This window comes from Myotis daubentonii, chromosome 2, assembly GCF_963259705.1.
Source record: "Myotis daubentonii chromosome 2, mMyoDau2.1, whole genome shotgun sequence".
Taxonomy (NCBI): Eukaryota; Metazoa; Chordata; class Mammalia; order Chiroptera; family Vespertilionidae; genus Myotis; species Myotis daubentonii.
Genome location: NC_081841.1, coordinates 32,092,767 through 32,106,637, shown reverse-complemented (window position 1 = coordinate 32,106,637; position 13,871 = coordinate 32,092,767). Strand labels below are relative to the sequence as shown.

At 39.2% G+C, this 13,871-nt stretch overlaps 1 protein-coding gene across 1 annotated transcript in view; it reads left to right on the top strand.

The window, feature by feature from the left end:
* Positions 1-5,302: 5,302 nt before the first annotated feature.
* GYS2 (glycogen synthase 2) overlaps positions 5,303-13,871 on the top strand; it is a 47,668-nt gene continuing 39,099 nt past the window's right edge. Inside the window, exon 1 of the mRNA XM_059682348.1 lies at positions 5,303-5,768. Within this exon, the coding sequence (XP_059538331.1) occupies positions 5,648-5,768 (121 nt within the window). The 5' untranslated portion in view covers positions 5,303-5,647. The remainder of the gene's footprint in view (positions 5,769-13,871) is intronic.

Here is a 13,871-nt window from a genome sequence, read left to right as displayed (position 1 = left end):
ATCAATCAATAAATTAGCCTCAATCAATAAATTAATTGATTATATGTGTGGGCTTACTTCTGAGTTCTCTATTCTGTTCCCAGATGTATGTGTCTGTTTTTATGGCAATATCATTTTTTTTATTACTATAGCTTTGTAATACAGTTTAAAATCAGGAAGTATGATGCCTCCAGCAGTGCACTTCTTTCTCAAGATTGCTTTGGCTACTGGAGTCTTTTGTGATTATGGTTCCACGCAAATTATAGTGTTATGTGTTCTATTTCTGTGAAAATGCCACTGGAAGTTTGATAGGATTGCATTAAATCTTTAGATTGCTTTGGGTATATGGATATTTTAAAAATATTAAATCTTCCAATCCTGGAGCATAGACTATCTTTCCATTTAATTGTCATTAATTTCTTTCATCAGTGTCTCATTGTTTTCAGAGTTCAGGTCTTTTACATCCTTGGTTAAGTTTATTTTTAGGTATTTTATTCTTTGAATGCAATTATAAATGGAATTTTTCTTAAATTTTTTGATAGTTTGTTCTCAGTGAATAGAAATACAACAGATTTTTGCTTATTGATTTTGTATTCCTCAATTTTACTGAATTAGTTAATTAGTTCTAACAGCTTTTTTTGATGGTGTCTTTAGTGTTTTCTACATATAATAAAATGCTATCTTCAAATAGTGATATTTTTCCTTTTGACTTTCTCATTTGGATGCCTTTTATTTTTCTTGAGAAGTCATTCTTAATATTCTAGATCACATTAATTCTATTATTATATGCTCTCACAGTACTGTATATAATTCACCACTTTCAAAGTCCTTAAATTACTTCTTTAATACTGGCTTGCCCTGCCACAATGTAAATTTCATGAAGTCAAGGGTTATGACCACATATTTAATTCTTAATTTTAATCCTACTTCTGTGGTCTCAGTAGTCACATTACTCCTCTGCTTAAAACCATCCAATGACCTCCTATCACAACCAGGATAAAACGCAAGCTCTCTACCAGCTTCTCTGTGATGTGTTCCCTGCTTCCCTCCCTGACTTCCCCCACCAGAGTCTCTCTCATTCATTATGCTCTGGGCTCCAAGCACATTGGTCTCCTTTCTGTCCCTGTAAGTGTTAAAGGCATTGCTATCTTTCCTCCCAGATCTCAAGTGTTGTCTCTTTCTCATTATTTGTGTCTCAATTCAAATATCACTTCCTCCAAGCAGTCTTCCTGTCCATCCCAAGCCAAAGCACCAATTTTTATCAAATGGCACTTTGTACCATTTTGTAGTCTTTCTTCTTCAGAAACTTAGCAGCATCTGAAACAATATAATTTATGTATTTGTTTACATGATTAATGTCTATCTGTTCATTGAAGGAGGAACTTGTCTACGGTTCATTGAAAATATATTCAGCTTCTAGAATAGTAAGTTGCACATAGTAGGTACTCATAACTACATTAACTGAACCTGTGAGGATATGCAGGAGCAGGCCAATCAAGCCTTCAAAATCCTAAAGACTTCCAAGATGGTTGGGAAATGTCAAAACCAAAGAGTGGTTTTCTACATGTATCTAGCGACCTCTGCTGGAATGCTTACCAAGGAAACCAAACACAAATCTTTCCTTTTCTAATTGTCCTCTCATGTCTTTTTATCGAATGATAACACATTGATGTGAGTGTGAAATTAGGGATCAGGAATTTTCGAGATTTCTTCTCCCATCATGGGGAAACCCCATTTCCCTTTCTCTCATTGATTATGCTCTTAGCTCACCAATTTATGCTTTTAATATAAATTCTAGAGGAGAGAACTCAGGGATACTCAGACTATTAAGGAAGCAGAGAACTTTCTCTGATTCCCATCCAGATCATATTGCATATGTGAATGCCTTTCTTTTCACATATATTGGAAAGAGGGGAATTCATCCAGATATCGTGGACAGATGAAGATTACACAGACATATTTTGGGTGGTTCCATTTATTTCACCTTTGTTGACTCAGGGAGCAATTTTGAAAAAGGCATTCACCACTGAAAAGCAAAGAATTGGCACAATGCCCTCATGTTGGGGTAATAGGATCAAAAGAGTTATATCAGTCTATTGTGAGGGGTCACTAGGAGATGATGTGTTGCTGAGAGTGCTTGTGCCTGAGGCAAAAGCCCAAGTGAGAGCCAGAGATCAAAATTTTCTAAATAGCAAAATAGTGAGTGAGAATGAATGAAATAATCACGAGGTGATGTGATTAAACTTTCAAAAACTGGTTTACTTATTCTGTGTAAATAGATGTATATGTATATGTATATACATATATACATTTATATACATGTTTGTTGCAGAAAATTTGTAGAATACTAGTAAAGAAAAAGAGCACATAAATAATAATCATTATCAGTACCTCCTAAAGAAAACAATTGGGAGAATTTTGTATCTATTTCAGTCTTATATTTATACTAGAGGCCTGGTGCATGAAATTCATGCATGGGGGGGCGTGTCCCTCAGCCCGGCCTGCACCCTCTCCAATCTGGGACCCCTTGGGGGATGTCTGGCAGCTGGACATCCCTCTCACAATCCAGGACCACTGGCTCCTAACCGCTTACCTGCCTGCTGGCCTGATTGCCCCCTAACTGCTCTCCTGTCGGCCTGATCACCACCTAACTGCCCTCCCCTGCTGGCCTGATCACCCCAACTGCCCTCCCCTGTTGGGAGCCATTAGAGATATTGGCTTAGACAAAGCCATCTTAAGAATTATGTTTCTGGTTCCTCCAGAAACTCCTAATTACCAGAAACTACGTGTGTCCTGCGATCTGGCCAGCAGCTAAAGATAACCATCCTATTCCCTGAAGCAACTACCGCCACATCGGAGCCTGCTACAACCCTGCTGATAAGCTAATAGGCTTCTCCACCCACCCCAGTCCCTAAAACAGTATATATCCTGCCATTGTGAGAATAAAGTTGGGGGCTTGATCAGAATCCTGTCTTGCCTCCATTCTTTCGTGTCCCTTGTTTGTTTCATTCTCCTAGGGTGTCTCTTCATTGCCCCGTTGTTGTCCCGCGGGTCGGGACACTCCCCTGCCGGCCTTATCGCTCCCAACTGCTCCCTCCTGCCAACCTGATTGCCCCTAACTGCTTGCTCCCCTCCTGGCCTGATCGCTCCTAACCACCTCTGCCTTGGCCCCCTGCCACCATGGCTTTATCTGGAAGGAAGTCAGATGTCTGGAAGAGGTCGGGTCGATCCAGTTTAATTAGCATATAACCATTTTATTAGTATAGATATATTTCACTAGGAGAAATACATATCTATTTTTTGTACAAAACTGAATCAATTGTACTATTTATTTTGTTTTATATGTTCCTTACTTTTATTTAGTATGTCATGAAATATTTTAATTGATCTAAGGTCATTTTTCCCTCAAAATACAATTATTTGAGCAGATAACATATGCATGTGGCACAATATTCAAAAAATTTAAAGGAAAATAAGCCTCTCTTTCATTTCCTCTGCAATAGTAACAACCAGAAGTGCTTTTAATAGACTACTATGTCTTATAAGTAAGACTGACAGTTAGAAAGTGGTAAATATAGTGCCAGCACTCTACTAAGTACCCTATGCAAATGGTGTTTTTCCTATTTTTGTCAGAAAACCAAAACTTAGTTAAGAAATTGGCTTGAGTTTGCATAGCTGATAAGTGGCAGATTGGATGTGGCCCCAAGAATGATTATGTACAACCAAGCACATGGTACCTGGAAATTGCTATAAATGAATAAAGTGATTTGGGTATTGTGAACTGGCTATCCTGGGGCTTGTTTATTCCTGGAAGAACCAATCACAGGGTTGCTGAGCCTGAACACTGCAAACCTGACTCTCTGTCATCACCCTGTCATCCCATCCTCACTTCTTGTCAGCATGCCCTTCTGTTTGGTTTTATTGGAATTTGTATTTGCAGGACTCAACAGAGGTTATGTCAACACCAGCAAATTATTTTGTAAAGGAGACAGTCGTTTTGATAAATTGGGCTCCTATATTTACTGTTTTAGTGCTCTATTTTTTTTTTTATTAACCATATAGTTTTTTTCTTACCAACTGAATGAATAATAAACTATATATTTAAATTTATTTTGTAGACAAAGATAAGAATCAAATATGTTGGTAATCATGAAAGACATTTAATCTACTTGATTTACATTGATTTAATATCAGATAATGAAGTATGCTTTTATCTATTTTAAGTCATTAATATAGGGCTTGAGTTAATAAGGCCAACTGTACAAACAATGGCTAAATACCCAATAAAAAGTTACTAATAAGTAACAAATAGTAATAATAAATAGCAAAAATAAAATAGTGATAGTACAAACAAGTAACAAATTATTTTAAGAGAATTCTACTTGTAATTCTAATGTAAAGGATATTTTGTGTGAATTTTAATTCTATCGCTATATGGAATGAAAATGTAAAAATACTGATTGTAAGCTAAATCTATAAAGTAAGATATTTCAAAAGTCAGCATGCTTGAGAACGTTACTCCATTTAAATGCAATATAGAGTGTGTCTCTCTGTGTATGTAAATAAATTAGCACACACATACGTATATACATACAAACACATGAAAAAGTAAATATATGGCATTTACTGACAAGGTGATCCTGGTTATATTTCAGAACCTAATATAGTTTGCATTTTTCTCCTATTTGAACATGATTATATCCACTAAATTATTCTTTATCAGTTTGAAGATATTTGAGGTAAATGTATAAATGGGACTAAAATTTATTTCTACTATCTCATTAAAATTATGATCTGACAATCATTGATCAGGCAAAACTATATTCTTTGTGTTTTATACGCAAACACACACTTGCATTTATATTTTTTCACAGGGAAATTTTATTTTATTTTATTTTATTTTTTTTAAGAAAGAAAAGGAAAGGTTTATTGCGTCCCCGGGCGACCCACAAACCCCAAAGACAGGGCACGTGGATCCGCCCAAAGGGAGATTTTAAAGAAAAAGTAATTAAGAAAAGGGAAGCCAAAATCTATACTTATCTTCAAAGGTAAATTTGCAGATGTAGAATAAAATAATTAGGAATAACTTTTAATGCTCTAGAAATGGGAATCAAAAGAAAGAATAATACTTAGGAAATATAAAGTGATTGGAAGAATAGAAATATGTCCCAGTCAATTCCATGTGTAATCTAAAATGCTCAGCAAAATTTATAAGGGGAATTGCTAAATTCTTGGATCCCTTTGGAAGTGATGAAATAAGCACTGGTGACCGTGTGAGTCTAGGAATTTGGTCAAAAGGACAAGGGCTAAAGGTCTGGACATGTACCATGATCAGCCTATGAGGATGGCACTATCAGGGGGGGGTTGCTTGCCTAAACCCCAGACTGAGGATTTTACTGGTGATAGCTCTGGGTTTTTTGCGTAGATTCTGATTGGAGATATTGTCCTCAGTGGACCCACCTGGAAAGACTGCAAAGAGAACTGGACAATTCCTCCCTCACCTGTGAGTTCTCTGGGAAGCAGATGAGATTTTATTCTGCTGGTTCACTCCTACGAAAAGCTATCCAAGCCTGCGACTACCAGCTTTGAACCTCCACTCTCTAAAGCGCACGGCTCCTACAGTTCATTGAAAGAGTGAACCAAACAAGTTTCAGGGACTGGAAGAAGAATGCTCCGAGGCCGATCCCTATCTGTGACATCCCTGAGTGGGCTTCCCCAGTGGGAAGTTGAAGAACTGCCTGTGGAAGATTTGCTTCTCTTTGAAGTTGCTTGGGAAGTGACCAATAAAGGTTTGTACTGGCCCCGGAAGGTGGCTCATTGACAGATTGCTGAAGAAGGTAGATTTAGGACAATGAATTAATCAAATGAATTGCCAATGAGTAAGTAGGCACTCAAACGGAATATAAGCTTAGGTTATAGTTAATTGTGTCTACTTCAACAGGCAATGAAAACTTAGACGTGTATACAAGGTACCCCTCAAAAATGTATACATACTTTAATAGCTGATAGCTCAATGTTGAAAATGAAGTGTATTTTAATAAACACTGCCTTTATAATTATTGAAAATGTGTGTATACATTTTTTGGGACACCCTATATGTGCTGAAGGGAACGTTGAACATATTAGTCTTTGCTAGGGAATGTGCATTTCATTTAAATCCATGTTATGGAAAAATAGAAATGAAAAGTTAATATTTGCTTTTGGGGGTTTTATGATTTTGTTTTCAACAAAAAACACAACTTTGTACTTTATTTTAGGGAGGACTGTACCGGATCCGGATCAATTAGAAGCGTTAACTCCATAGACTGATAGCATTTCTATTAAGTAGCTAATGTTTCCTGTAATTCAAGATTAGCTTGGAATTAAAGTTTTAATTTAGAAGCAGCTCAGAAGGCATAATATTGAGCTCCTATTATGAAGAACAAAAGTGATTTTCAATAACATATACATAGGAATTATAAAATAAGAAATGAAGTCAAATTAACAAAATTAAAATAACTTCCCAATAAGGTATAATCTCATTTGTACCAGATCGGAGAAGGCAAAATGGAGTACTCAACCTAAATGATTTTAATAAGAAAGGAATCTGTAAAATTATAGAAGAAGAAATTCCTTATGAATTGATACTCTCTAGTTTAAAAGTCTAGAATATTAGTAAGAAAAAGTAAGTTTTGAAGGTTGAATTCTTCAGGATCATGAAGGACCAGGTCAAGTGATTGACGGGTAAAAAAGTCAGTGGCAATTTGTGGAATTTAGAGGATCTGAAAGGATCTGAAATGATAACATGAATATGATATAGTACTTCCTTTTCGCTAATCAGAACCAGCATAACCTCAAAGGTGGAGGAATTATATTTGACATCTGTTCAGATTTTCACCTTATGCTACATGTTCAAAGTGCTCATGTGTATGCTTTCATGAAATCATACCATCAAAACTAAAAATCAAGTCTGCCTGTGTAGAAATGCACAGGATGAACGTAAGAGAACAAAGCACCGTCTTTTTTTGTTTTTGCAGTTTAGTGAGGAGAAAGCAAAGAGAACAGAAACCGTACTATGGAGAAGGGAAGTGTTTTTAAATATCTGTTTACAAATACCTGTTTCTTTTTTTCCAGTCTCAAGGTTTTTAAATATGCCCCGTGGTCCTGGGAACAGAGCCATCTCTGTTACACATAAATCTCAGACTGTGCCTTTAAATAAAGGTTTGCTCTACAGAGTAGGCAGGAACTCAAGAATATAGCTTGTTGGTGGAAAAAATGGGAGGGAATTACTAGCAGCAGGAAACAGTTCAGGAGAAGTCTGCGTGAGTTCCAGCGCCTAACCAGCGGTTCTCAACCGGTGGGTCGCGACCCCTTTGGCGGTCGAACGACCCTTTCACAGGGGTCGCCTAAGACCATCCTGCATATCAGATATTTACATTACGATTCATAACAGTAGCAACATTACAGTTATGAAGTAGCAATGAGAATAATTTTATGGTTGGGTCACAACATGAGGAACTGTATTTAAAGGGCCAGAAGGTTGAGAACCACTGAGAGCCCTTTCTTCTTCCTCCTGGTCTCTCCACTTAACGAACCTTAATGGAACATTGTCTCCTGGTGCTGGGCACACACTGGTGAGAGCTGTTACCCCTGGATCTCATATCCTGATGACATGTGTGCTGATGTTAGGCCTAGAACAGTGCCTGGCACACAGAAAATGCTCAAAGGGATTTTTTTTCTTTTAAATGAAGGAAATGAATACATTTATTTTCAACCTCTACGCTTCCTTTATACTTATTTTCTTTTATTTCCCATGCAAGAGAAAGGGAATTTTGTTGTCTTGCGAAGGGACCCACAATGTGACTTACCATCTCCAACATACCTTTATTTTAATATCTATTACAGACTGATTTTTTAGAGATGTTTATATGAATGGACAATTATTGTGTTCACCTCTGATAATACATTGACACCATCGTTTCTTTTTAACTTTGAACTTTTATCCCCCTCCAGTTCATAGCCAGGATATGAGGCATCTTAGCAATCACGAGCCCAACTCCTCAAAGATGAAACAGACAGCTACAGGCTTTCATGAGCAAGTAAATTGCAGGGTCGGGACCAGCAGTTAGGTCTCCTCTGAGTCCACTGCTTTTAATTACCACACAAAGATAAAATTAAAACATCCATTGCCCAAGGAAATTTTCTACAGATGAAAGAACACTGGACTTGCAGTCAAAGATCATAGGTTCCCGAGGCTTTTTAAAACATCCCTTAAACCAGGGTTGGGGGACCTTGTTTCAGCCAAGGGCCATTTGGATATATATATATACCATCATTCTCGAGCCATACCAAATTATAAACCTGAAAATTAGCCTGCTATCTTTGGTCAAACATTTAATTAACTCACCTCTCATGCCTTGGCAGAGCCAGACCAAATGATTTCACGGACCTCATACAGCCTGCAGGCCTGATTGACGTTCCCACCCTTGCGAGTAAACTATCTGAACAGCAGTTTCTTCATGAATGAAATGAGCTTAATATGCTTCAGCCATCTTACAGTGGTTTGTAGGGGCAAACAGGAAATGTATTGAGATCCAAGAACACAAAAGATTTCTTAGGAAAAATAAATCCTTTACTACCAAAATTTTGCCAGCAAACAATGAAAATGTGTAAATTATAACAAATGAAAGAGTTATAAATTATTGGATGCTAATTCTTTGACTTCAAAATAACTTTTTCCATTTGTTCATGTTATTCTTGAAATGTGTTGCTTTTATCAATTCATCCATTTATTATTATAATCCATTTATTATTCAATAAAGATTCATCAAGTGTCTATTACATGTCATGCACTGGGAGATAAGGAGCATAGAGTTTAACAATATAAAATTGATTCCCAGTCTTCCAAAATTTGCAAACTTGCAGGATGGTAGACATTGAACATGCAACTATAGTCAAGTGTGGTGAGTGTAAGAATAAGTACAAGATGCTCTAAGACTACATAATGTATGTGCAGCGGGGGGCAGGGGCAGGGTTCTAACTAGTTTGGGGTTTGTGGAAAAACCTCTTACCACAATCATTTGTTCTGCACAGACTTCCCAAAATCATTGTAGACTATAAATCAATGGTCATGTTGAGGATGTTTAGGATCATTAAAAAGAGTTTAATGAACATTGTCAAAAAGAATGAATGCTAATGTAATATATTAGAGGCCCAGTGCACGAGATTCCCTCAGGCGGGGGAATCCCTCAGCCCGCCTGAGCCTTCTCGCAGTCAGGGAGCCCTCAGGAGATGTCCAACTGACAGCTTAGCACTGCTGCAGAGGTGGGAGAGGCGGGAGAGGCTCCCACCACTGCCTCTGCGCTCATCAGCCTTGAGCCAGCTCAGGACTTCTGGCTGAGCGGTGCTCCCCCTGTAGGAGCACACTGACCACCAGGGGGCAGCTCCTGCATTGAGTGTCTGCTCCCTGGTGGTCAGTGCACGTCATAGTGACTGGTCATTTTGCTGTTCAGTCAATTTGCATATTAGCCTTTTATTATATAGGATGTGAACATTTTTGTAATTTAGTTACTAAATGAATGCTTCTCTTTTAAAATCAACTAAAAACTATTTGTTTTAGCCCTAGGCCAGAATATTGCTGGACATAATTCTGCCTGCTCCCTCCTTTAAGCTAGGCACCATCACTAGCTCTGGGTCACATGGTATGCTATGAATGGTACTTGGAAAAACTCAGAAAACTATAATCAAAAGGGGTTGGTAGAAACTGACCATGATTGCAAGTCCATGTTCTGAGGCAGGTATTCTAAAAGGGATCTTGATAGAAGTGCACTTCAAAGCGTTTGTAAACCTCAGGATATTGTATCTGAAAATATGTGCTCCTACCTGTAAGTGCTGTTTTGGAGAAGAGGGCAGAATGTTTTCATCAGATTTCTAAAGGCCTCAACTATTAACGTGAGAGCCACTGCTCTAACTTCCTCTAAGACCTGGGCTCCTTTTTCTGTTAACTCAGAAGTGCCTAGAGCCGAAATTAAAAAGTGATTTCCTTTAAGTATTATTTTCCAAGTGGCTTTGAAACTCCCAACACCTGAAGGAGTTTATTTTTTGTGACACTGCTCTTTTCTTCCTCTGTCCCTCTTGCCACCATCTTTAAAGAACCATCAATATGTTGCTCAGCACAGTAACTTACAGTCTTGTTGTCCATAGCCCGTTGGGCCCTGGAGTCAGACTGAACTGAAATCCCAGTCTCATCATTACTTGTTTGATGGTGGATCCCTCTCAGAGCCTCTCTGCACCTCAGTTTCCCCATCTACAAATAAAGATAATAATAGTATCTACCTATAATGATATTGTGAAAATAAAAACAACAATTGTAAACCACTTAGAGTAACTCCTAGCACAGTGATGGTGAACCTATGACACGCATGTCAGAGGTGACACGCGAACTCATTTTTTTGGTTGATTTTTCTTTGGTAAATGGCATTTAAATATATAAAATAAATATCAAAAATATAAGTCTTTGTTTTACTAAGGTTGCAAATATCAAAAAATTTCTATATGTGACACAGCACCAGAGTTAAGTTAGGGTTTTTCAAAATGCTGACACGCCGAGCTCAAAAGGTTCGCCATCACTGTCCTAGCAGTAAATAAACACTTTGTAGGTGTTAACTTATTATTCTTCACTAGAGGCCCAGTGCATGAATTCGTGCACGGGTGGGGTCTGGCTGAACTGCCCCGATCACAGCAGATCGGGCCGGGCCAGCTGGGGGGAGGGGATGTGGGAGGTTGGCCGGCCAGCCCCATCCCAGATTGGTGGGGGGGCACTTTGGGGGGCAGGACTGGCTGAGAGGGAGGGGCTGCAGGTGGTTGGCCAGCCAGCCCCACCCTCTGGTCCAACTCCGGGTCTAACTCCCAGTAGAGGTGACAATTTGCATATTAGCCTTTTATCATATAGGATAAAAATTTATTCACAAAATGAGTATGTTGAATCATTCATGATCATATTTTCTTTGATTTTGAGTGATTCCATGAGTCAGTTTTTAAACACAAAAGCAGAAAGTGGACAAAAAGTTATGGAACAGGGTTACTACCGTCATTGGCAACACAGTAATTTGGGGCTGAGGTTCCTTCCTTGGGTGTGAACATGCAGTGACCATGTCAATGGCATCTTAAACGACACCACGTGAAACACACAATCTATGGAAAAACCATGCTTGGTACACACATAGCTTTCAGAGGAGACCTGGTCTCCTCAGTTCCTTTGTATCCTGCTTGCCATGTCTGAGCGCCTCCTGTGTAAAACATGGGCTGCCACTATGTATGACCGGGGAGGGGTGTGCACCTGGTCTTGCTCTAACGTCTCCCCTCTCCCTGCCTGAGACTGAAGCTGCTTTGGTTTTGGACTACAGATTCAGCAGAGTGCCGGGCACACAAACATTTGTTGACCATTATCACCAGTAACATTTACTTTCGATCCTACCAGCCCTGCTGCCTCACAGAATGATATTCCAACTGTATAATGATTCCTCCTGCAACTGCCTTAAGACAGAAGGTTCCGATTATTAGCTATGCATATTGAAGTCATATGACTTTCAGATTCTGTAACTTTTAAACATTTATCAAGTAGTGAAGATACTCCTAATTTATATTCCTATAAAAAATGTCTTATAATGGCTGCAGTCCATATTCCATACTGCTTTGGAATCCTGGTTTTAGCAACATCAGCAGTTTCTAGATGGAAACTTGAGGTTGTAGCTACCTCAATGACATATATGCCATGGGAGCTCGTCTTTTCTTTCTTATGAAAGGCTTGATACTTTGTCCTCACACTAAAGATAGCTCCCATGTTGTTTTTTTGGGGGGAAAAAAGATCAATAAAATACAAAGTACATGTTTGAAAGTGAAGTGTAAGTTCAAATTCAGTGATCTATGCTGTGACAAAACAATGAATCAATAAAAAATATGTGATGGTGAACCACTGGTTTATACCTCAAATTTGAAAATGGGAATGACCCTATGTCTATGCCATCACACTCACCTATAATTAGCATGCCATCGGAGGAGTTTGTGGAAAACAGAGTAAAAATCAAGGGAAACTAGTTGGCATATGAATATGGGAAGAGCAGAGAGAGGCTAAGTTGGTGCTTGAGCATATGAAATGCAATAAGAGGTCCTCTCCACAGAAAGGCTGTACAGAGAGATGTCTGGGAGAAAAGATTTATTTACAATCAGGCCTCTAACAGGATAGGATAGACTTTTATTTTATACTAGGGGCCCGGTGCACGAAATTCGTGCACTGGGTGTGTGTGTGGGGGGAGTGTCCCTCAGCCCAGCCTGCCCCCTCTCACATACTGGGAGCCCTCAGGCGTTGACCCCCATCACCCTCCAATCGCAGGATCGGCCCCTTGCCCAGGCCTGACACCTCTGGCTGAGGCGTCTGGCCCGGGCAGCGGGGACCCGCAGCTGCAGCGGCCCCGCGATCGTGGGCTTCGCTTTAGGCCCAGGCAAGGGACCCCTAGCTCCCGGGACTGCCAGCTTCGACCATGCCCAGCTCCCATCACTGGCTCCACCCCTACTTCCTGCTATCACTGGCCAGGGTGGAAAAGGCACCTGATTCTCTGATCATGGCTGGGGGGCAGGGCAAAGGCGGCCCCAGGGCCGCCTTTGCCCTGCCCCCCAGCTCTTAGCTCCCCCCTGGGTTTCTGATCACTGTCAGTGGCAGGTGGCTTCTTCCTGCTTTCCCTTTTGCCTCCCTGCATTGTGCCTACATATGCAAATTAACCGCCATCTTGTTGGCAGTTAACTGCCAATCTTAGTTGGCAGTTAATTTGCATATAGCCCTGATTAGCCAATGAAAAGGGTAGCTCGTACGCCAATTACCATTTTTCTCTTTTATTAGTGTTGATTTTATGTTTTTATTCCTGATAGACTGAAAGAACATAGCCATAGTATTTATGAACACTGTAAGGCTATTTGGAGACTATCTATATCAAGACCGAAGGCCTCAAATCAGAAAGGGAAGTAGCAAATTAATTAACCATGTTTATCTTTCCATTTCAATTTCCAAATCTAACCATTTATTTTCTTCAAATAAAGAATTTCTCTTCCCCTTGTGTCCTTTAGCAAATAAAAATGTGCTTGCATTTACACAAGTGTATTTAAACTTTGAACACATAATCTAACAAACAAGGATGTTGTCCTAGTAAGATCTCTGGGCAAGATGCACAGTTGCAAATAAGAGTATTCAAGAATAGAAATGTGAATAAGGCATTTAATAAGCATGTGCCATCAGAACCCGAGAACGCATTCTCCCTGATAAGATGAAGATGAAGGAAAGACATCAACCGAAGATGAAAAGTTATTTGAAGAAAGCTTATATATATATGTAAATATGTTGCTAAAATGTGACTCACACTTAAAAAAAAAATTCTTCTTAGTTGCCTCTGCAAATTCCCGTTGGATAGATGAGCTAATTGAGCCTTAGGTTAAGTGAGTTAACTAGTTCAATTTAAGTTGGTTATAATTTTCAAAATTGTAATGCTCCATACATATTCTTTTACACATATCTGTTGGCACTCTTTTTGTTTTCCTCCAGGACCATTTTCTATATGTGGACACGCTGGATCCAAAGGCATATGCATTTTCCAATAGTACGCATGTTTTTTGGCTTTGTGTTTTAATAGTGGTGGCCACAATGCCAGAGGAGGGGGGAGGGGAAAGGACATGCCATATGAAAATTTATATCTGTGTCATTGGGTTTGACATGAGAGTTGGGCCAAACATTCCCCCTCAAAATCTATCAGATCGATCTTCTTGGCAAAGGTGACCTCACTTGGTTCCTTAGAATGGAAGTGGCTCTTTAATTTGGAAAACTTGCTCATCATTTCAGCAGTGGCTGTTACTTGGATATACCTTAG